The 24,627-nt window shown below is 49.8% G+C and overlaps 1 protein-coding gene across 7 annotated transcripts in view; it reads right to left on the minus strand.

Moving 5' to 3' along the window:
* The window catches only part of SEPTIN6 (septin 6), an 83,971-nt gene that overhangs the window by 13,946 nt on the left and 45,398 nt on the right, over positions 1 to 24,627 (minus strand). For all 7 annotated transcript variants that reach the window (XM_062182932.1, XM_062182935.1, XM_062182933.1 and 4 more), the window contains exons 4-8: positions 22,630 to 22,816; positions 18,702 to 18,863; positions 8,540 to 8,636; positions 4,378 to 4,546; positions 576 to 708 (exon numbers count right to left, since the gene is read on the minus strand). In XM_062182932.1, coding sequence (XP_062038916.1) covers positions 576 to 708; positions 4,378 to 4,546; positions 8,540 to 8,636; positions 18,702 to 18,863; positions 22,630 to 22,816 — 748 coding nt within the window. The remainder of the gene's footprint in view (positions 1 to 575; positions 709 to 4,377; positions 4,547 to 8,539; positions 8,637 to 18,701; positions 18,864 to 22,629; positions 22,817 to 24,627) is intronic.

The raw sequence follows: 24,627 nt of genomic DNA on the forward strand, positions 1-24,627 counted from the left end.
CCCTACTCTGCTTCTGATCCAGCTTCCTGCTAATGTACCTGGGAAGGCAGCAGAAGATGGTCCATGTACTTGGGCTCCTGCCACCCATGTGGGCTCCTGGGATAGAGTTCCTGGCTCCTGGCTTTGGCCTGGCCCAGCCTTGGCTGTTGCAGGCATTTGGGGAATAAACCAGCAGATGGAAAATCAATCTCTTCTCTCTCTCTCTGTCCCTTTATTCCCTCTCCCTCTCTGTCAAGCTGCCTTTCAAATAAACAAAATAATCTTTAAAAAATAGAAGTTTTAAAATTCAAAAAGCAATTTAAACAGCCCCCTATGGCTAGTGGCTACCACGTGGGACAGCAGGGCTCTGGAAAACCGAGTAGTACAGGATGGAAAACATCCTGGCCTTGGGGAATAGGGGTGACAGAGACCCAGCTCTCACAGCCCCTCCCAGGGCCAGCCAAGGCAGGGCTATAGACTTTACGCCCCAGCCCTGCCCAGGGGCCGCTCTCCTCCTGCAGAAGCCGCCATAACAGGCTTCCTTGTCAGGTGCAGCCGCCTCTCCCTTCCTGCCTGGCACCCCAGATCACGCTTACCTCTTTCTCTGCCTCTTTGAGTTCCGCTTCTTTCTCTTTGACTCTCTGAACGAACATCTGTCTCATCTCCTCTTCTTTCTTCTGCAGCTCCCCCAGGAACTCATTCCGTTTGGCCTCATATGTCTCCTGTAAACTGCGAACAGGGTCAGGTTACTCCCTCTGCCTTCACAACGGCTCCGATGTCATGAAAACTGGTCCTTGGGAATCTTCCCAGGGCTTCTCTGCCCCCCACCCCCTCCACTCCGAGACAGGCACAAAACCAGAAGCCCAAGGACAGTCGGCTCGGCACATGACAGCAGGATCACAGGGCTGCTTGGGGGCTGGCGCAGCCCTGGTGAGCTGGAGCTACCTAGAGCATCTGGCTCTGTCCTCTTGGTTTACAGATGAGGAAACTGAGGCCCAGAGACACGAGATGCCCTGCTCAAGATCACACAGCTAGTGAGAGGCAGAGCTGGGACCAGAAGCTGGGTCTCCTGGCTCTTCCTCTGGGCCCGCCCACTGCACTGCACTGCAAGGCGCCGGCTCTGAGACTGACCTCAGAAATTCACTATTTCAACAAACATCTGGTGGGACGCCACCACGTGCTGACCCACTATGCTCGTCACTCAACATCTAGAGCCAGTAGCCACTGTGCCCGCCATCAAGGAACTCAGAGTCTGGCAGATCCCTGGGCTAAGGCTCCCTGCCCCAGCCTGGGCTCGTTTGTAAAGAAATAGGAATTAGGCTGGCACAGAGAGTGAGAATTGTGCCCCCAAAGAAAGCAGCCTGGGTAAAGGCACAAGTGGAAAGAGAATGGCATCCTTGGAGACAGTTCAACATGGTAGGAGGGTGTCACGTAAGCTGCAGGGTAATCGTGAAAGATGAGGTTCCTGAGTCTGGCAGGGGACAGCAGGCGTTAGATACTGCATTAAAGAGTTGGACGTTGGGGGCCGGCGCTGTGGCATAGTAGGTTAAGCCTCCGTCTGCCATGCTTGTATCCCGTATGTGTGCCGGTTCTAGTCTCGGCTGCTCCACTTCCGATCCAGCTCCCTGTTGATGGCCTGGGAAAGCAGCAGAAAATGGCGCAAGTGCTTAGGCCCCTGCACCCACGTAAGAAACCCAGAAGAAGCTTCTGGCTCCTGGCTTCGGATTAGCCCAGCTGCAGTTGTTGCAGCCATTTGGGGAGTGAACCAGCGGATGTAAGACCTGTCTGTCTCTGTCTGTAACTCTACCTCTCAAATAAATAAATAAATCTTTAAAAAAAAGAGAGTTGGACATGTAGCTACTGCGTAATTTCAAGCAGGAAGACTGGATCCAATTTGAAAAGGAAAAGACCACTCTGGCTGTTGCAAAGGACAGATTTTTTTCCCCCAACAATCCAAGTAAGCAACGCCAGGATCTTAATGTTAAGAGCTGGTAGGGAATGGGGGAGCTGGAGGAACAGTAAGGGCAGCAGAACTCCTGGAACTTGAGAGGAATCAAAGATGTTTCCAGTGTTCGGCTCAGGCAACCACGTGGGTGGCAGTCCCATCAAGTGCCACCATCAAGTTTCCACAATGGCAACGTAGTATGTTTAAAACAACAAAAGATGAATTAGATAATGGATTGCTTGAGTTGCAAGTAGGACCTCTATGGAGTATGTGAGTGGAAAGTCCAGTATGCAACCAGACCAATGGGTTTAGAACTCAAGTTAGAGTTCAGCTTGGGAGTCATCTATTTCTAGGAAGTAATTAGAGCTGTGAGAGTGGAAAGGACCAAGCTGCAAGGAGAATACCGAGGGAAAGGGACAGAGGCCCAAGGAGAGACTCCTGAGGAAATAGCAACATTTAAAGCTAAACTAAAGTAAATGAGCCTGCAGAGGAGGGAGGAGGCTCAGAATGGAGAGAGACAGACAGGCCACTAATACAAGAGGCAAAGGCAGAGAGTGTTTCAAGAAGGAAAACAGTGGGAAATAGTATCAAATATCATATTGTGAGTAAAGAAGATGGAACTCAATGGCCACTCTAAAATTGGTCATACGTTCTTGATTGCTGGCCTTTGAGAGGCATTTCAGTAGAGTGCTCAAAGCAGAGGCACTGAGTTGAGCAGTCAGTGAGAGATTAGGAAGAGGATCTGGCAAATACAGTCAGCCCTCTGGATCCATAGGGTCTTCACCTAAAGGGTCAATCAACTGTGAATAGAAAATATTTGAAGAAAATATGTCTGGGGCAGGTGCTGTACCATAGTGAGTAAAGCCACTACCTGTGGCACCAGCATCCCACAAGGGCTCTCGTTCAAGTCCCAGCTGTTCCACTTCTGATCCAGCTCTCTACTAATGTGTCTGGGAAAGCAGTGGAAGATGGCCCAAGTGCTTGGGCCCTTACACTCCTGTGGAGACCCAGAAACAGCTCTTGGCTCCTGGCTTCAGATTGGCACAGCTCTGGCCATTGTGGCCATTTGGGGAGTGAACCAGTGGATCAAAGACCTTTCTCTCTGTCCATCTCTCCCTCTCTCTGTCTATAACTCTGCATCTCAAATAGATAAGATCTTTAAAAGAAAAAAAAGAGGGAAAGTCCCAATTCCACAACTCCCCCGCCCCCCATACCAAGGGAATGACTGCATAGTGCCAAACTTCTTGATAGGGCAGAGAAAGAGCAGAGTTAAGGGAGAGTTGCTCCAGGATGAGAACAGTTACACAGAAAGCAACCAGCAGAGGAGTGCAGAGGATAACATGGAAACAGAACAACTCAGTATGGAACCAAAGATGGAGGGAGGCGACTAAATAACCAGGGAGAAACACGTCTCCTCTTCCACAAATGCACGCAAAAGCTGTTGGAGAGGAAGGAGACAGGAGACAGAAGAGTTCTGGGGACTCCCACAAGGGAGAGTCAGGCATGCCTCCCTCCAACCTCAGCAGCTCCAGTGGTGCCTGTCCCTGCCTGTCCAGGAGCAAGGCTGCCCCTCTTGAGGCAGGCGTCCCCAAAGTACTGGCTGTGCTTAGCCCTGGGCCAGCTTTCCACTGTAATAGGTTCTCTGGGATCTGCAAGACCGCTGACGGCCATCTTCACCCACAAAGATCCCTCCCACTTGCTTAGCGATGCCTGCCGGTTCCTGAAAGGAATCCAAGCCACAGTGAAGGACAGCGCATGGTCATTTCCAATGTAAGGTTTATGTCACACATCATGCACAGAGCTCAGATGCTTCCACCTTGTTTGTCACTCTCATCACATAATAAACTGCTTTCACAACCTCCCCTTTCCCAGAAAGCATCTCAGATTCTGATTAAAGAAATATGTCGCTGATCACTAACATCCTGTGGTCAGAACAAAACTGGCACTTGAATGCAAACACTTGGGACAGGGAATGAAGAGCCTACAGTTCATCAACACACGGAAAGGGACTGCCACCTAAGTCCCATCTGGTTTTGTGAATGGGAAGGAGGGGAAAGAAGACAGGCGAAACCTGCGGCAGGAGCTGAATAGAGAAGATGGGGCAGAGGACAGCTACAAACTGCCACCCTGGGGAGCAAGGCCCCAGCTCAAGCTCCCCCCAGCACAGCTGACTCGAGTTGCTGGGTGCGCGTGTGTGTGAGTGTGAGCGCACGCACCAGCCTTGCTGCTCCCCTGAGCCTCCTCCCTTCCATCACTCTCACAAGCAGCACTACAGCACTTCTTAAGCCTGCCACAGCTCCCCTGGCACAGAGGGGATGGGCTAGTGGAACTAGCAAGTGAATGACCTCTGCTCCTCCGGTCATAGCACCCATGTCTTGCCTCTCCTGTGAATTCTCCAGGGCAAGGTGTCTACACCACCCGGGTGGGCTGGGTTGGGCTGGCATGAGTGGTACCTGAAGGGTTTGCTGTCAGGGTCAGTGTCCTTGAAGCCCATCTCCTCCAGCTTACAGCGGCGGTATAGCTCATAGTGCCGGGTGTGGGTCTGCTCCCGCAGATCCTCCATGTTGACCCGAATCAGCATCTCCCGCAGCTTCACAAAGTCGCAGTGGGCCTCGTTCTCAACTGCATAGCAGGATTAGGGTATTGAGACGATATTGAAAGCAAGGCCAGCAGAAGCAGAAATGGACAAAAATGAGAGGCAGAATGTGTAGCAGTTGACATCATCTTGCAACCTGGGTACACACAGCCTGCAAATTTATATCCTGATTCGCTTCTCTACTGGAAATGCAAGTGAAACGTTAGAAAAATGGCAGTAATGCAAAACTGTCATACCATAAAACTATCTAAGAAATGTTCAGAGCCCCTCAATACAAGTTCACCGGTCACAATCTCACAGGAATGTTTGCTCTGCACCACTTTATGGACAATAGCACATGTACACCCAGCCAGCCAGCCAGCCAGCCAGTCAAGATATTTGTGGAACCTCTGTTCCCAGTATTGTCCAAGGCACTGGAAATTTAGAAATGAACCATGGAGTCTTGCCCTTGGCAGTTTACAACTTAGTGGAAGAACAGATGTGCAAAGACAAATATAATACAATGTAAAAATCACAAAAAATGGAGCTATAGCCATCCTCACAGTGAAAGCTTGGAGGAACTCCTTGGGGAGTGAAGGCTTCACCAAAGAGACAACCCCCAGGATGATTCTGGAAGGAAGACTAGGGATTTATTCAGTACAGAAAAGAACACTCCTTGGAAGTTCTCAATGGGGTTGATGAGGGCACTTAGCTAGTAAGCTGCAGAGTTAGGACTCAAACTCAGGCCATGCAGGGGAGAGGCAAAGGCTACAAACAGGTGACGACATCTTCAAAGAATAGGGGGAGGGGGATGAGGGCACTGATAGATGACAGTGAAAAGGAAGGGAGTGGCCCAAAGGCATGACTCATCTGGATGGCAAAAGCTTCCAAGGCATATTTTAGAGGGCAGGTAATAGCCTGACAGCAGCAATGGTGATCAGGAGAAAGTGGACCCCACTTTCTGGCATGCATGAACAAGCTCCCACCTTGAGAGAATGTGGTAATGATCTATATATGGGTTGAGAATGACAGAGATGTGTGACCAAGTCATAGCAGGACCAAGTCATAGTTTCCAGCCAGAACAGAAGGTCCTGAACAGGCATGACTGCACTGTGTGAGATGTGGGCGTTTGACCTGACCATGTAGAACCAGTGGGGAACAGGTCCAGTCACTCCAGATTCTGGCTCGCAAGGGCTGGGAGAGGGTGATGCGGTAGCGAAGGGGTTCTGAGATCCAGGATCAGGGAGCGTTGTGGCAGACTGCCTTGCAGTCATCAGAGTAATCTTCTCAAAGCTCAACTTGACCCACATAACAACCCCTGTGCTTAGAGACCCGTTGCATTTGAGATAAAGCTCCCCGCTGTCCTGGAACATAGGTTAATATTAAAACTGGCATCGGGGCTGGCACTGTGGCGTAACGAGTAAAGATGTCGCCTGCAGTGCTGGCATCCCATATGGGTGCTGGTTCGAGTCCTGGTTGCCCCACTTCCAATCCAGCTCTCTGCTATGGCCTAGGAAAGCAGTAGAAGATGGCCCAAGTCCTTGGGCCCCTGCACCCACGTGGGAGACCTGGAAGAAGCTCCTGGCTCCTGGCTTCGGGTTGGCCCAGCTCCGGCCATTGCAGCCCTCTGGGGAGTGAACCAGAGGATGGAAGACCTCTCTCTCTCTCTGCCTGTCCTTCTCTCTGTGTGTAACTTTGACTTTCAAATAAAATAAGTAAATCTTTTTAAAAACACTGGCCTCAGCAAGGCAAAGTCTCAGGATCATGCTACATTCCATCTGCATGTCCATCTCCGGACAATGCCGCCTAGTACTCAGTCAGAAGGTGGGAGAGTCCCAGGCCCCTGCAGGCTGCCCAAACAACACACAATTGCTTCCTCATTCAAACCCAACAGTCAACACAGACTCAGAAGCAAAGCTTTCCAAATGCCCCTTGTTGGTTAGGTACAGGGTAGCTCAGCTCAGAGGAAATCACTCATTGGAATCGTGTCTGCTGGCTTCTCTTCCTCTCACCTCAGATTCCTGTCTCTTAGACCACAAAGCCATCCCAAGGTGGGACCATTGCTCTGGAAACCATTTGCAAGTGTTCCTGGTGGAGCATCTCCAGCCCTCAATGGCAAAGAAGAACACAGTTTAGCACACTTCTCATCACTGGAATAGTCCTATCTGTTGAAAATCCAGCTAGTTCCAGTGGGTCTGTAGTGTGCCCAGCTTTGGTATGTGATGTGGACAACTCACCAGCCACTGTCAGCTGTTTGCCCAGTGTTAGGAAGGAGCTTACAGAGAAGCTGCCACACTATCACATGAGGCCCCTGAGTCTGTGGCCCAGTTTACAGCTGTAGACTCTGAGGACCAGAGACCTCTCCCACCCATGGCAGTGTCTAGGCCCTGTCTTATTCACCGCACCAACTAGTCCCAAGGATAACTTAACATGTGTCAGGCAGACCACAAACGGAACATTCTTGAGTGAGTGTTCATACATTATGTCTCAGTTTTTTAAAGTTAGGAAGCAATCATACATAAAAAGAGTGCATGAAATGTGTAGGAGGGCACTCAGAGGTTCATGGAAATGGAATTAAAGATAAATTTGGGGCCTGGCATTATTGCACAGCAGGTTAAGCCACCACTTGTAACATTGGCATCCCATATTGGAGTGCTACTTCCAGTCCTAGAAACTCTTCTTTTTTTTAAGAAAAAGCGATATATTTATTTATTTATTTATTTATTTGAAAGGCAGAGTTTACAGAAAGAGGGAATTATTTTCCATCTGCTGGTTCACCCCCAAAAGGCCCGAATGGTCAGAGCCAGGCCAGTTTGAAGCCAGGAACCAGGAGCTTCTTCCAGATCTCCCACATGGGTAGCAGGGGTCCAAGCACTTGGGCCAACTTCCACTGCTTTCCCAGGCACATTAGCAGGGAGCTAGATAGAAAGTGAAACAGCTGGGGCTTGAACTAGTGCCCCTATGGGATGCCTGCATCTCAGGTAACAGCTTTACCACTATGCCACAACGCTGGCCTGGCAACTCTACTTTGACCCAGCTCCCTGCTAATGTACCTGGGAAGACAGCAGAAGATGGCCTAAGTACTTGGGTTCCTGTCACCCACCTAGGAGACCTGGAAGAAGCTCCTGACTCCTGGCTTTGGCCTGGCCCAGCCCCAGCTGTTGCAGCCATTTGGGGAGTGAACCAGCAGATGGAAGCTCTCTCTCTATCTGTCACTTTGCTTTTCAAATAAATAAATCTTGTTTTTAAAAGGATACATTTACTTGGGTGAAAAATATTTTTGAAACTCATTCTTTTTTTTGTAATGCATATTATCCATAAACTTTTTAACAGACACCTTGTATACACAATTTAGAGAATTAAAATAAAAAAAAAAAAACACTAATATCAATGTCTTCACAACCCAACTTAAGCATTAATAGTACCTTAGAAACTGCTGGTAACCCTTCAGTCTTAGGCCTGCCTCTCCATCCCCCACCTGCGCTGGCAAAGAGAGGCATCAACGGTCTTGACTCTGGTTTATCATCCCTTTGTCTTTCTTTACAGTTTTACCAGTGTACCGCTAAAAGTCTGTCTATCTCTTGTTTACTGTTGCCTACTTCTGGAATTCCCATCAATGAATCCTACAGCATGTACGCTGATTGATTTAGCTCAGCATTATGTTTCTGAGACTCATTCACGCAGATGTAACTATAGTTCGTTCATTTCCCTTCTGCGTAATATCCCATTACATGAGCATGTCAGTACAAACAGCACTGCTGAAAGCATTCTGGCTCACAGATTGATTTATTTATTGGGCTGCTGTGCATGCTTTCTTGCACATGCCTTCCTACCTTGCTTTTGTTTTAGGAGAGCTTTCGCCAGTAGAGACGAAAGGAATGAGCTCACATCAGAGAATCCAGGTAGGGAGCCAGAGTTTGCTTGCTAGCGCCCCCTACGAGCTGTTTGAGATTCTAGCTAAATGGGGACAAGTTAGGGATTTGTCATAGATAGTGGCTGGGGACAAAGAGACAGACAGAAGGTGCTGCTTTCTCACTTACCCTGCACAGTGCCCCAAGGGTACTGCCGAGCCTTCATCATCTTGTTGCCTATTTTCAGTTCTTCTGTGCTTCCAATGACAGCAAATGGCAGGTGAGCCTGAAACAGAAAGCAAAAACAAAAACTTGGGATTGCAGAGAAAGGCACTGAGTATGCCCTAAGGGCCTCTGGCCCCCGCTCTGCAATGCCCCTCACTGTCATCATCACCAGGCATGTGGGGGTAGACGAGGGCAGGGGGTGGGATCAAGAGAAGAGGACTAGTCCAAGCTTCCACTGCTCAGAAATGCCCAACAGAAGCTAACAACCCCATGGCCCAATGCACAGGGCACGGAGAAAGAGAAAATGAGCAGAATAACAGGCAGATACAGCGATCAGCAAGCTGTCCACTTCTAGCTGCTGTTGAGAGAAGAGCCCTTGGAACGTGAATGAATGGGATGAGGGGGTTAGGTGGGACACAGAGGGTGCAGGAAAACTAAGGGGCTAGGATCACTGGCCCTGTGCCCCTTCCCTGGAGGGTGAAAGCCCCAGGCGTAGTGTGTCCCTAAACCACACAGCTGGTTGAGCTGTACTGTCCCTGTTCTCATCTTTCCCTGCAGCAAGTTACATGCTTGCACCTAGAGGGCAAGTCACTTAGTGTCCACCCACATGCCCATGGCTGTGCTCGATTCTGTCTGGGATAGTGTAAGGGAGACAAAAGAACTGGGGGACGGGGGAGGGGCGGCAGCCATGTGGTGCTATGGCTTAGCAACTTAATCCTCTACCTGCAACACCAGCATCTCATATGGAACCTAGTTCAAATCTTGGCTGTTCCTCTTCCCATCCAGCTCTCTGCTATAGCCTGAGAAAGCAATAGAAAATGGCCCAAGTGGGACCCTGCACCCACGTGGGAGACCCAGAAGAAGATCCTGGCCCAGCTCTGGCCATTACAGCCATCTAGGGCATGAACCAGCAGATGGAAGACCTCTCTCTCTGTCTCTCCCCCTTTGTCTGTAACTCTGCCTCTTCAATAAATAAGTAAATCCTAAAAAAAAAAAAAAGTGGAAGATCTACTCCTTTACCCTCTAAGAGCTTAAAATCATTTTGGGGAAGCCACATCATACACACACACATACTCCAAGTCATATGAGATACCATGAACCCAAATGTAGGATCTGCTGCCCCTACATAGCAGGTACTTGTTATCTACTGCTTGAATGGCAGGGGAATGGCGGAAGAAGGAACAGCTTACAGATGAGGTGTGGAGCCTGGCTATGAGGTCGAGAAGCGGGGAGCCGCCCCCATTTGGGAGTGAGAGGCCTGGAAAACACTCACAGTGCCGTGCTCTGCAGGAAGCCAGCCAGAGGGAATCACGGAATAAATGCTGTTGACAACTGGGTGAGCCTAGGTGGGGCTTTCCATGGGCAGGCAAGGAGTCCACTAGAACAGGCTTTCTCAGCCTGCTTGGAGAAAGAGGCTACAGTCTCAGGTAGTCTCACCCATTTGCTCACTCATCCATTTCACAAATATTTACTTAGCAGGGGCCAGCGCTGTGGTACAGCAGGGTTAAAGGCCTGGCCTGCAGCATGGGCATCCCATATGGGTGCCAGTTCGAGTCCTGGCTGCTCCATTTCCTATCCTACTCCCTGCTAATATGCCTGGGAAAACAGCAGAAGATGGCCCAAGTACTTGGGTCACTGCATCCACGTGGGAGACCCAGAAGAAGCTCCTGGCTCCTGGCTTCAGAGCAGCCCAGCTCCAGTCCTTGCAGCCATCTGGGGAGTGAACCAGCAGATGGAAGACTTCTCTCTCTCTGTAACTGTCTTTCAAATAAATAAAATAAATCTTTAAAAAAAATTACATTGGGGGGGCCGTCACTTTGGCGTAGTAGGCTAAGCCTCTGCCTGCGGCACTGGCATCCCATATGGGCGCGCTGGTTCGTGTCCTGATTGCTCCTCTTCTGATCCAGCTCTCTGCTGATGTGCTTGGGAAAGCAGAAGACACTGGGCCCCTGTACTCACGTGGAAGACCCAGAAGATCCTGGCTTCATAGAGGCCCAGCCCTGGCTGTTGCAGCCATTTGGGGAGTGAACCACTGGATGGAAGACTCTCTCTCTCTCTCTCTCTCTCTTTGTAACTCTGACTTTCAAATAAATAAACCTCTTGTTTAAAAAAAATTACATCACTCCTACTGTGTGCTGGGCATTAAGGGGAATACAAGGTTGAAAAAGCAGAGAGCATGCCTCCAGAGAGCTGTAGTTTAACTGGAGGGAAAGAGGCATCAACAATACAGTAAGATCAGGCTCAAGGGCTGGGGGAACCCAAATTGGGGGCAACCAACTTTACAGGAAGTCAAAGCAGGCATCACAGAGTAGGTGGTAGCCATGGTACTAATAGCATTAGCAGCTATAGAAGCAGTAGCAGCAACAAGTTATGCATACAGAGCCATAGGCACTATGTAGCAGGTACTTTACAATGCATTATCTCATTGAATCTTTATGAAGTGGGTACTTATTATCTTCATTTTACAGATCAGGAAAGTGGGGCTCAGTGACTTGCCAGCAGGCACACAGCAGGAAGGGACAGAGCTCGGTGCACAATCTGCCCGCCCCTTCCATTTATGGGATTCGAGCAGCAGATGTGGGCATGCTACGCCCTGAGTAGAACTGGCTGTGCAAGGCCAGACTGAAGGAGGCAGTTCGATTCTGGGAACTGCACAGCGTATCTGTTGTTTGTTTAATCTGCTTGGCCTGTGATCTCACAGCCAAATCCTCCTTTCCACTCCTTTCTAGCTCTGGACCTCGAGAAGGTTCTGCAGAGTGGAAAAACACAGGATTTCGTCAGCGGTGCTTCTCCAGGACGGCCACTGATTCCCCCAAGGAGCTTGGCCATTAGCTGAAGCTGCTCCTCCTTCACTCTCCTGTCTCAGATGATCATCTCTGGTCCTCCCCAGCCCCTTCCAGCCCACTGAGTGTCCTTAAATAGGGACATGGGAAAGAGGGGAAGAGGAAGCTATGGATATGGAAGGTGGCTGTGGGAAAGGTCAGCCCTAGTAGAACGACCAACGGAGGTGACACACGGGGCATCCGGGGAGCCCTAAATTCCCGCAAACACTGCCCAAAGACCTGAGCATCTCCAACTTTACTAGCTGGCTTTGTAGAGACACACTCAGGGACTTCAGACATGTCAGAAGCCTCAAATCCACCCCCAAACACTTTCTGCAAAAGTGTTCCCCCTGCAGGGATGCCACGGCTTCAGCCACATGACACTCCGAGGGGCAGTGCCTGCAGAAGGCTAGACTGAGGGAGGAGGCGAGAAACAGAAACCATGTCACCTCTTGCTCATCGTGGCCTCTCAGCTGGAAGTGATGGAGGAAGAAGGTGTGTGAAGTGGGAGGTACTTTTCCTCTGCGCTCAAGACAAAAAGTGGAATAAAACCCAAGAAGGAAATAAAGGTATAACAGATGTCAGTCTTCCCTTGGGCTGTTATTCTTATCATCAAGAGATGTCATCAGTTAGAATGACAGGGTTGCTTGCTTCCCCTTTCTCAAACGACTGGCACCAGATTCCTCTAGCTCTGTCTCTGCCCTCAAATACACAGCCCTGACTAAATCGACTTCAGAAGCCTCCCCAGACCTCCCAGAGCACATTACTTTGCAACTGACATCAAAGTCTGCTTTGCTAAGCATATGCAAAGAGAGTGTTTCTGGGTACTCTCATTTCATTTGCTTCTAACAACAGCCTTCCAGGGCCATAATTACAAACCCCATTCGTGATTTGGAGGAATTGGGGCACAGAGGGGTTAAATGAGTCACTCAAGTCCCTAACCCCAGGCCCAGTTCTTGCCAGGGAGCAGTGTGGCTGCCTGCTTCCCCCAGCCACCCAGCACTGGCCTGAGATCCGCTCCCTTGCTAAATGGCATCTGCTTGAAGTCAGCTAACCATGACAGGCAGGAAATCATGGGGGACCAGGATATGTGTCCTGCTGCTCTGTGAGAGACAGATGGCTGTGATACCCAGAGTGCAGTTGAGCAAAGCAGGAAGGAGACACACCTTCCAACCACACCCCAGCTCCTACCCATGGCATCCAAATCTGAGGCTCAGCTCCCTGATTTTATTTTGTTGTTGTTTTTGCCAGGTCACTCCAAGAGACTGCCAGGAGTGACTTTTTTGTAGGTGTTGGCCCAGAGAGGAGACTGTGACTGATGCAAGGCGGTGTTGCTGCTGAAATGCAGACCGGCTCTCGTGGAGACAGATTCCATATAACTCTCATTTGGAGCTCCTACGGAGAGCCCAGGTGTCAGGTGTCCTCATCTCAGAAAATGCCAAACGGAATAGCAATGTATTTCTCACGGATCTGTAGGCTAGAAAGTTCAAAGTCAAGGTTCTGGCATTAGGTCTGATGAAGGCCTTCTTGCTGCATACTCACACAGCAAAAGGCAGAAGGGCAAGCCAATCAAATCCTACATGAAGGGTTTTTTTGTTTTGTTTTGTTTTTTGTTTACATTTTTTTAAACTTGAAAGGCAGAGAGAGAGAGAAAGAAAAATCTTCCATCCATTAGCTCACTCTCTAAATTCCCACTCCAGCCAGGGCTGGTCCAGGCTGAAGCCAGGAGCCAGGAACTCCATCTGGGTCTCCCACATGGGTGGCAGGGGCCCAAGCACTTGAGTTGTCAGCTGTTGTCTCCCAGAGTGAGCATGAGCTCAAAGCCGGATTGGAAGTGGAGGCAGCACTCAATCCCTGGCACTCCGATGTGGGATGTGGGTGGCAAGTAGCAGCTTCACCGCTGCACCAAACACCCACCCCGATGCTTCTTTTACAAGGGCCTGCATCCCCTACACAAGGAAGTAGTCCTCATGGCTTAATCACCACTTCTTAATATTATCACAGGGGCGACACTTGAAATTCAGAGGAGCACATCCAAGTTACAGTACTCCCTTTATTGTCTGTGTCTAACCTTAAATTCTTCTTGGTACATCTTTTTTTTTTTTAAAGATTTATTTATTTATTTGAAAGGCAGAGTTACAGAGAGGCAGAGGCAGAGAGAGAGAGAGAGAACTTCCATCCGCTGGTTCACTCCCCAATTGGCCGCAACAGCACAAGCTGCGCCAATCCAAAGCCAGGAGCCAGGAGCTTCTTTCAGGTCTCCCACGCAGGTTCAGGGGCCTGAGGACTTGGGCCATCTTCTACTGCTTTCCAAGGCCATAGCACAAAGCTGGACTGGAAGAGGAGGGGTCAGCGCTGTGGTGCAGTGGGTTAAAGTCCCTGCTTGCAGCACCTGCATCCAATATGGGTGCTGGTTCAAGACCCGGCTGCTCCACTTCTGATCCAGCTCTCTGCTGTGGCCTGGGAAAGCAGTAGAAGATGGCTCAAGCCCTTGGGCCCCTGCACCTGTGTGGGAGAGCTGGAAGAAGCTCCTGGCTCCTGGCTTTGGATTGGCTCAGCTCTGGCCGTTGCGGTCATCTGGGGAGTAAACCAGCAGATGGAAGACCTCTCTCTCTCTCTCTCTCTCTGTAACTCTGTCTTTAAAAATAAATAAAATAAAATTGTTAGTTCATGCTCAGCCAGGCTTTAAAAAAAAGGAAGAAGAAGAGGAGCAGCTGGGACTTAAACCAGCACCCATATGGGACGCCAGCCAGCACTGCAGGCAGCGGCCACATTACAGTGCTGGTCCCCATAATTTTTTTAAAATTTATTTATTTGAGAGGCAGAATTATAGATGGAGAGAGAGAGAGACAGACAGTAAGGTCTTCCATTTGCTGGTTCACTCCCCAAATGGCCTCAATGGCCAGAGCTGGAACGATCCAAAGCCAGGAGTCAGGAGCTTCTTCTGGGTCTCCCATGCGGGTGCAGGGGCCCAAGGACTTGGGCCATCTTCTGCTGCTTTCCCAGGTGCATTAGCAGGGAGCTGGATCAGAAATGGAGCAGCCGGGACTCAAACTGGCACCCATATGGGATGCTGGCACTGCAAGCCAGGGCTTTAACTCACTGCACCACAGCACCAACGACCATGATGGTAGTATTTTGATTGTGCTTGGCTTCCGCCCAGGGTGGACAAGCGAAAGTTTCCCAGGTGTTGTCCCTGTTTCAAGCTCCTACTGGCAGCTGAGAAAGATCATTACCTAATTTGCTCTCAAGTCAAGCCTTAGTGATTCTTCCAAAAGTACAGATGCTCCTTAACTTATGATGAGGCTAAGTTCCAATAACATAATCGTAAGTTGGAAATATCATAGGCTGAAAATGCATTTGAATCCACCTAACCTACCACATACCCTAGCTGAGCAGCACAGAACTCCGTTAGAGTCTCACTTGTTGCCCTTGTGGTTATGAAGCTAACTGGGAGCTGTGGCTGTTGCCACTGCTCAGCACTGCAAGAGACGATGGTACTGCACATGGCTAGCCCAGGAAAAGACACAATTGCAGATTCCGAAGTATGCTTTCCACTGAAGGTGTATCACTTGTCCACCATTATAAAACAGAAACATTCTAAGTGGAACCATTCTAAGTAGGGGGCCATTTGCACATGCCAACAGTCAAAATACCATTGCTGTCTCAGGAGAAGGGATGGGCTTGTACCTGTGGGTCTCCCTGTACCACAACGGCCAGCAATGTGCTCTCACTCGGCCCAAATGCCCTTTGCGGGAGTCAACTCCAAGACCTCAAAAACGGCCAATCAACTGAGCTTAATTGAATAATTGGGCTTTGCCCTGGTTCCTGGTCAGGATTTGAGACATTGAAAGAAAAACATTAAATTTAGACAATTTAGCAATTTTAAATATTAAGCTCTATTATATTAACCTTGAGAGAGATCAGAGCATGGGGTGCAAGTAGCATGCAAGAAACTCTCTCCCTTGTCTGGCCCAACCCTCCTCCCATCTGAAAGAAGGTTTTCCCGAGCCTTCCATGAGCAAAGTGAGAGGCTGAGATCTCACCACTCACATTTACTGCCATAAAAGCCTAGCGATGGGCAGGCATTTGGCCTGTGTCCCACACTGAGTACTTGGGTTTCAGTTCTGGCTCCAGCTTAAGTTATTAGGTCCCTGCCACCCAAACAGGAAACCTGGATTGAGTACCGAGTTCCTGGTTTTAGCCTGGCCCAGTCCTGGCTGTTGCAGGCATTTGGGGAGTGAACCAACAGACAGGATCACATCCCATCTTTGTGTGTCCATCTCTGTCTCATAAACAAACAAATAAATCTTAATCGTGAGCAATGAGATAGCTGGATAATCTCCACTTAGGCAACAGACTTCTTGCACTTCCTCCAATCTAGTTTCCATGACAATTGGCTGGGGTGGCTGAGGCTGTGGAGCTGGACTGTAGTCCAGAATTGAAAGGCCAGCACCCATTATTCCTACCGTCCAAGCACAGGTCTCTGATGAAGCAGCCTCATTCAGACAATCATGACTTGTCTGGGGATTCTGGGAAATTTTTAAAAGATTTATTTATTTAATTGAAAGGCAGAATTACAGAGAAAGAGGGAGAGAGACAGACAGAGATCGATCTCCCATCTGCTGGATCACTCCCCACATGGCAGCAACAGAAAGGGCCAGGCCAAAGCCAGGAGCTTCTTCCAGGAATCCCACGCAGGTGGCAAGGGCCCAAGTAGTTGGGACATTCTCTGCCGCTTTCCCAGAAGCATTATCAGGGAGCTGGATTGGAAGTGGAGCAGCTGGGATGTGAACCAGCACCCATGTGGGATGCCAGCATCGCAGGTGATAGTTTAACTAACCCGCTGAGCCACAAGGCTGGCCCTGAACTTGGGAACTTTTGCCACAGTGGTTCTGGTGGGCAGCAGGCTAAGCAATCCTGTGTGTGTATTTTATAGCAGTAACTCCTCACTCTTTCCGCCATCGCAGCACAGGAAGCACAGGGCACTCCCAAGCAGACCCTTCCCACAGGCATGCACAATTGCAGGCACACTAGCTGTGAGGCCACCCTTCTCTTTCCCACTGTGCTGGGGGGGCCGGCGCCGTGGCGCACTTGGTTAATCCTCCACCTGCGGCGCCGGCATCCCATATGGGCGCCTGGTTGCTCCTCTTCCAGTCCAGCTCTCTGCTGTGGCCCGGGAAGGCAGTGAAGGTGGCCCAAGTGCTTGGGCTCCTGCACCCGCATGGGAGACCTGGAGGAGGCACCTGGCTCCTGGCTTCGGATGGGCGCAGTGCGCTGGCTATAGCGGCCATTTGGGGGGTGAACCAACGGAAAAAGGAAGACCTTTCTCTCTCTCTCACTGTCTAACTCTGCCTGTCAAAAAAAAAAAAAAATAACCACCCAGCACGGTGGAGAACGGCTGCTTCCTGACTCAGGGAGCTTCTAGCCTTGTGATTGAAGCCACTGGAGGGTCAGTCAGGAGGCCAGAGCCGAGTTGAGAACAGGGAGCAGGGTAGCTGTCACTCCCAATCCAAATGCAGCGAGTTGCAGTTTTGTGTGTGACACCTTCAGAGTGCTGAGAACTCTTAGTCCTTTTTTATTCCCAGCAAAGCAAACCACAAGACCGGAAGCTGTTCAGTGACCTAGGGAAGCAGTCTGCCAGATCTCTATGGGGGCCGATGTGCGGAGGCCTCTGGACACTCCAGACATCAGTGCCAACGACACCCAGATAACACTTCTCAAAGGCTCCCCTTCTGCTGCAGGCCAGGCACCCTTTCAGGCTTCCCCAGCAGAATGCCCTAACTGCTCGTGAGGACAAGTGCTACTCTGCTGTTGACTGCCCACGGGCAAGCAAAGAGGACCTAGCTCCACCTCCCACAACCCCCTTGGCCTTACTCTTGAGCTTAATTTGCCAAAGAGGAGGATGGACCTCTAATAACAAACATATCTTGGGTGTACTGAGGTGCAGCAAGTCCAAGCGAGACAATGCCTTGCTGCCCCGCTATGCTGATTTGTTGGCCAACTCCTAGGGGGTGGCTACAGCTGACGCCGTAATGAGAATGTAGAGGGTGGCAGCAGCAGGAAAGTTTTCTAAAAATGGCTTTTATTACAAGGCTTTCCTGAGTTTGGCTGCACCCGGGCATTATGTCATTAGGAAAAAGTGATGCCTCTCAATAGAGAAAAAGAAATCTGTTCCCAAAGTGGAGGCTTTCTGAAAGCTAGTAACTGTCTCCTTGAAATCACAACAGCGAACATTTCACAGCAGCAGCATCAACACGTCGCCAAGAAGCATGAGGAGATGTTTGCCTCCTTTGGTGCTCATTTCTCCAGTAGGGGGCTGTGGGGGAGGAGAGCAAAGAGGGCAGCCTGGTTTTGTTATTCAGTCACACTTCATAAAGCAAAGCATCACCCTAATATTTAAAAACAACAAGTCTCGGCCGGCGCCGCGGCTCAATAGGCTAATCCTCCATCTTGCGGCGCCGGCACCCTGGGTTCTAGTCCTGGTCGGGGTGCCGGATTCTGTTCCGGTTGCCCCTCTTCCAGGCCAGCTCTCTGCTGTGGCCTGGGAAGGCAGTGGAGGATGGCCCAAGTCCTTGGGCCCTGCACCCCATGGGAGACCAGGAGAAGCACCTGGCTCCTGGCTTTGGATCAGCGCAATGCACCGGCCACAGCGCGCCGGCCGCGTTGGCCATTGGAGGGTGAACCAACGGCAAAAGGAAGACCTTTCTCTCTGTCTCTCTCTCTCACTGTCCACTCTGCCTGTCAAAACAAAAATTTTTTAAAAAATTTAAAAACAACAAGTCTCTAGACAGCACGAAGTTCAAGGCTATGCATCATGTCTAACTCTCAGGGCAGGGGACTTGATGGTCTGAGTGCAGATTATCCCTGAGTCTGCAAAACCAACGAACTTTTCACTTCTTTCACTGCACCGATTCGCCCAGCATTGTTTTGGTCAGAGACAAAGACCTGCTTGCATTCCTGCAGGCCCATGGGGACTCCCTGGCCTAGATCAGAGGAGAATCGAGGAGATGGATGGGTGGAGGGCGGGATTGATTTCCCTGCTCCATACTCTTCCTGGAGCCAGCCTTTGCCTTTCCCTCATTCTTTGGCTGTTAACCTTGGCATCTCTGAGGCTCTGCAGCAGCCACCACCAGGAAAGAGGAGATGTCTGGGTTCTGGATCTTCTCACAAATACCCAAGAATTGATCATTGAGAGTTGACTACACTAAGATGGATGGCGAACATGCTGCACTGGTAGTATGTAAAATAACAGTGACAAAGAGAAAATGACTGGAGAGTTAAACCTCTCTCTTCCCACTCACATTCATGGTTCCATTGATCTCTGCCACCGATTCGTCGTCTGTAGGGAACTGATAGATCTGGACGCCGTTGCTGACAAGTTCACTGGTGATTTTGATTTTGAACTTCGTTAGCTCACTCTTAGAGATGGCATCTGACTTGGCAATGATGGGGATGATGTTCACCTAAGGAAAGGAGGAGCAAAGTGGGACTGTTGTTGGTAACTTGCACAAGTGACGGCAGCATGACCTAGGACTTGCAGCAGCCATCAGAGAGAACAGCTCAGCCCAGTGGTCTAGAATGACCATCTCTGCAGACAAACAATATAATCAACAAAAGCAAAGGGGATGTACTGTGTGTTGGGCACTGAACCAAGTATTTCAAATGGATTAATCGCATTAATCCTGAGAGAGTAATATCCAGGGGATATGATGACCACTATTTTACCAATGAGAAATTGAGGCATTGAAAGGTTCAGTAACTTGTCCAAGGTCAAAGGGGGCTGGCACTGTGGCATAGCGGGTGAAGCCACTGCCTGCAGTCCTGGCTGCTCTATTTCCGATCCAGCTCTCTGCTATGGTCTGGGAAAGCAGTAGAAGATGGCCCAAGTGCTTGGACCCCTGCATCCACATGGGAGACCTGGAAGAAGAGCCTGGCTCCTGGCTTTGGATCAGCCTAGTTCCGGCTGTTGTGGCCACTTGAGGAGTGAACCAATGGTTGGAAGACCTTTCTCTCTCTGCCTCTGCTTCTCTGTAACTCTGCCTTCTAAATAAATAAATATATCTTTTAAAAAATTAAAAGAGTAGGCAACTAGCAGAGCTGGAATTCAAATCCAAGTTTACCCTTATCCCAAGTTCACAGTCTTAGCTATGAGCCGCATACCAGTTCAGATCCTAGTGGATGAGCTATGTGATATCTTGGAATCAAGGTCACTTGCTGGGTGACTGGAAGTAGAAAGATGATAGTTGGGAATCTATGGTTGCCAGGGGGAAAGGTGGCCACTCCTTGCTAACAGTAAATTGTGTCAACCCATCCAGCCAGCTACACTTATTGTAATATGGATCCATATAGGAGATGGCAGAGAAGGGAGGTAAGAGCAACACACAGAGGGAATGTAAACCTGGCTCTCTTTCCAACAACAAACAACAATGAACCAACCTAGTTAGGTGAAGACTTTCTCAGTTACCTATTTGATATGAATCTTATGCAAAATAGTTATACTGCCCGAGTCTCTTGGCTAATTTCCGGTAAAAGAGCAGATCTAAATGCTGTATTTCAGACTGCAGGCAAAAGACTTACTGTCATCCTGAAGTTCATCGCACCTGAACCCTGATCCTTAAAATTCCTCCAAGAGAGGACAAAGCTTTTACTGTCTATTTTTTAAGGTTTACTTTTATTTATTTGAAAGGCCCAGTTACACAGAAAGAGGGAGATGGGGGGAGGGTCTTTCATCCACTGGTTCACTCCTCAAAGGCCACAATGGCCAGGGCTGAGCCAAGCTAAAGCCAGGAGTCAGGAGCCCCTCCAGGTCTCCCACGAGGGTGCAGGGGCCCAAGCACTTGGGCCATCTTTTACTGCTTTCCCAGGTGCATTAGCAGAGAACTCGATTGGAAGAGGAGCAGCCAGGACTAGAGCTGGCACCTATATGAGATGGCAGCGTTGTAGGTGGCAGCTTCACCCACTCTGCCACAATGCCAGTCCTCAGCTTTTACTGTCTAGAGGTAAAGAATCCTGAAATGTACATGGCTGTGTGAGACAGAGCACATCTAAGCTCAGATTTGCAGGGAGAACAAAATAGTTTCTGCCAGCAGGCCTCCGTGGGGCAGCACGGGTGATGCTCAGGCCCCGGGGTCTGGGAGCTCTAGACTTGGAAGATCAGTCTTGCCTCCTCTGCACTTCAGCTTCGGGGTGCTTCTGAAGGCTGATATCACACAGGATTCAGGATCCGGACCTTGGGGGCATTCCCTGGAAGTCTCTGGGGACTAGGGGTGGGGTGACAAAGCCCTTACCAAGGTGGAAGGGCAGACCAAGGCAGTTGTCCTTGTCGCTTTCTACCGAGTTCCCATCAGCACATCATACACAGATGTCAAAGGCTGCTCACAGCACCCAGCCCATCCACCAGGCCACCAGTCATATGGCTCGCTGCTGCCATATTTAGGGATTGCAGGGCCTGGCAACATTTCAAAAGCAGCCTCTTACTCATGGGCTGTGAGTTCACTGCTGCAGCCAGTGAAAGACGGCTCCTATTCTAGCTTGAACTGAAGCTCAGTTTTTACAGTGGATGTGCTACTAAATGGCAGAGCTAAAAAGTAGAGTTTTGTAACACAAAATACCTTGCAGTCAGAAAGAATTAGGTTCAATCCCAACCCCATTCCAAGTTATCTGGCTTCGAGCAAGCTACTTGATTCTCTGCACCTCCGTGTCTTCATATGTGAAATCTGAGTAATCACAGTTCTACCACATTGGCTTATTGGAAAGTTTCAATAAAAGAATGCGTATAGGGCTGGAACTGTGGTGTAGCGGGTAAAGCCGCTGCCTGTAGTGCTGGCATCCCATATGGGCGCAGGTCCAAGTCCCAGCTGCTCCGCTTCCGATCCAGCTCCCTGCTGATGCACCTGGGAAAGCAGGGGAGGATGGCCCAGGTCCTTGGGCCCTTGCACCCATGTGAGAGACCACAAGAAGCTCCTGGCTCCTGACTTCAGACCAGCCCAGCTCAAGCCATTGCAGCCATTTGGGAAGTAAACCAGTGGATGGAAGATCTCTCTCTCTCTCTCTGTCTCTTCTTCTCCCTAACTCTGACTTTCAAATAAATAAAGCAATCTTTAAAAATGCATATAAAGTACTCATCATACTACCTAACAATACTAAACGTTAGGGAAAAAGGACCAGATATTAGACTTTTGAAAAGAATCCTTGGGGCCGGTGCTGGGGCACAGCAGGTAAAGCTGCTGCCTGCGGTGCCGGCATCCCATATGGGCGCCAGTTCGAGTCCTGGCTGCTCTACTTCTGATCCAGCTCTCTGCTATGGCCTGGGAGGGCAGTGGAAGATGGCTCAAGTCCTTGGGCCCCTGCACCCACATGGGAGACCTGGAAGAAGTTCCTGGCTCCTGACTTTGGATTGGCACAGCTCCGGCCATTGTAGCCAATTGGGGAGTGAACCAGAGGATGGAAGACCTCTCCCTCTCTCTCTGCCTCTCCTTCTCTCTCTGTGTAACTCTGACTTTCAAATAAATAAATACATCTTTAAAAAAAAGAAAGAAAAGAATCCTGTGGTCAGTTCCTTTGTATAGCAAACAATCGTTTAGCATGATGAATTATCGCCTAATTATACATGGTGTAGGGTGCAGGATATCATGGGGCCATGGATCTGGATTCAAATCTAGGCTCTATCAGTAGCTGGCCATATGACAATGGGCAAGTCATTCAACCTCTCTTCTCTTTTGTGGTGCTCATCTCACAGGGATGTGAGCAATCAGCAAGATTCTCCATGAGATGCATAACGCAGTGGTTGGCATATAATCACGGTTTAACAAATGCTGGCTGCTATTATACAGATTATTATTATTGATAAGAATAATGACAATTCTCAATGTCAAGTTTGCATATTCGATTCTAGCACAGGGCAGTTACTGTTGGGAGAAAGAAGAAGCACCTTTCCCTTCTTCAAGGCTTTGCTCCTAGACCTGCACAGCCATCTTGCACCCTCCTTCCCAAGAGGGAGCAGGGCAGAAAGAAGGCTCGGGGCCATGCCAGCTCCAGTACTAGGAAAATAGATGCCAAAGCCTAAGACACAGGTGCTGGATCCATAACACCATCCTTCTGGAGAAACGGGGAATGAGGGGTGGGAGGAGGATGCCACAGAACTTCTGAAATCTGGCATCGCCTCTGCCAGGAGATCAGGAAGTGTGAATGCAGCTTGTCCAGCCTCCCAGCCCCGCCCCACCTCCATACCTTACTGTCCAGCTTCTTCATTGTCACCAGGTCCAGCGACTTCAGGGAATGACCGGTGGGGGCAATGAAATATAAGCAGGCATGGATTCGAGAGTCATGGTAGGTGTGCAGCACTCGTCGGATCTTCAGCTCCTCCTGCAGGTAGGCCTCAAACTGTGCATCAATGAATTCCACGATGGGCTTGTAGCTAAGGGCGAGAGCAGGGAAACAATCAGAGCCCTTCAAACCCTTGACACAGTCCCTTTAGAAGTTTAAAATGCCCTCCGGAATCTGACTCTCCCCCATCCACATGGACTTGCCCATCTGCCCCTCAGTAGGCCTCCGATCCTGTCAGTCTGGTCACATACCTGGTTCCCGTATGAGCCAAACTTAGGCTCACCTGTGCACCTTGCCTCTGAAGAGCCCATGTCACTCTCCTCATCCAAATCCTGCCCTCCCAGACCTCAGGGCTCAGTTTAATGGCCACCTCCTCCCTCCAGGCAGAAACCCCCTCTGTGAGCCAGGAGCATTAACAATTATATACGGTAACAGGTTCTTAGTGTTGCTTTAGAAGGATCAGTGCTCTCTCAGTCTAACTGTGTCCTCCTGGAGGGCATCTCTTCTCCCCACAGGGTCCCAACACAGTGTGGCGCCTACTGGTAGCATCCGTGGATGAACTGATTGTCCTCCAAGCTGGCCCCGTGTCTTGGCTTTGTGTCTCTCCCCACCATGGTACCCAGGGTGAGAGCTGGGTACACAAGATCTCTCCTTGACCTCCTGCTGGGAAATGCTGGCAGAACACTCTGGGACTTTTGCTAGGATGAGTGGAGCTCCCCAAAGGTTCATATAGTTTTCCAGTTCTCATTTCCTCCACTGTTGTGCCACTGAAATCGAAGTATTCGGGCCACATGTGATAAAGAGACAACCCCCCCCCCCCACACACACACATACACCTTGCACACGTGTGCACACGCATCCCAGCTCACTGTACCCACACACAGCCTTCCTTGGGTGGCCTCCAAGTCTTGCCAAGGCTTCTTAAATGATAGTCAGCTCCCTACTCCTCTGTGTCCAGGGCCCCTCTGGGATGCTTCCCTCTCTCCCTGGACCATCCCCTCCCAGGCCGTTCCCACCACCCCCACAGCCTGCTTCTGCTCTATCTAGGTCAGCTTAGCTTCAGCCCTGCCTCTGTTCTCACCTCCCCTGTCTATCCGCTGCCTCTCCACCTGAGGGGCAGCCTCCCTTCAGCCCAGAAGAGCTTTGTTAACTGGGCACAGGGCAGGGAGCTCGCAGCTCCCACTGGCATAAGGGAACAGAATCAAAGGAGGAACTAGGGCCAAATCAACACCTCCCACCTTCAGAAGCCTCCATCCTGAGCCTTTCTGAAAGATCCTCCTAAAAGAGAAGGGGGAAATAAGTTTAAAAAAAGAATCCCAGAATCCTAAATTCTGAGAGCTGCAGACAGAGGAGAGATCCAGGCGCGAGGAGCCCCAGAGACAAATCTAAAAATATAGTCCATCCTGCCTTCCTTTGATCCTTCCCAGTCCACAGTGTTCTGAAGGGTAAGAGCATCAAAGAACCTGTTGGTTGCAAAGATCCTTAGAAGGTTCCCAAAGAATTCAGAGTGAGGGAGGCGGACATATCCCTTAGCTTTATCTAATTAATTTTTGGATGACTGGCTGCTTTGAATTATCTGAACATGGCACTATTTCATTTTTTTCCTCCATTATATAACTTTTTTCTTTGTAAAAACGATCAAAGGAGGGGAAAGAAAAAAGTAGGTTTTTAGCTTTTCTCTCCCTGAGTCTCTAGTGATACCCTGTGCCTATCTTACTGCCTCTGGCTCTCAGAGTCTCTGAAGATGTGTGTGATCAGCCCAGTTAGACCAGCCAATCAGCCAGCAAGATCTGCTTTAGACGAATCCTAGATGGGTGACTCAGCTTTGTCTTAGTCATCTTTGTGTCCTCAGTGTCTAGCCTGCTGTCTGGCAGGAACCACTCTGTGCTCCCCTGCCCGCAC

Source organism: Lepus europaeus, chromosome X (assembly GCF_033115175.1).
Source record: "Lepus europaeus isolate LE1 chromosome X, mLepTim1.pri, whole genome shotgun sequence".
In the NCBI taxonomy this organism is placed as follows: domain Eukaryota; kingdom Metazoa; phylum Chordata; class Mammalia; order Lagomorpha; family Leporidae; genus Lepus; species Lepus europaeus.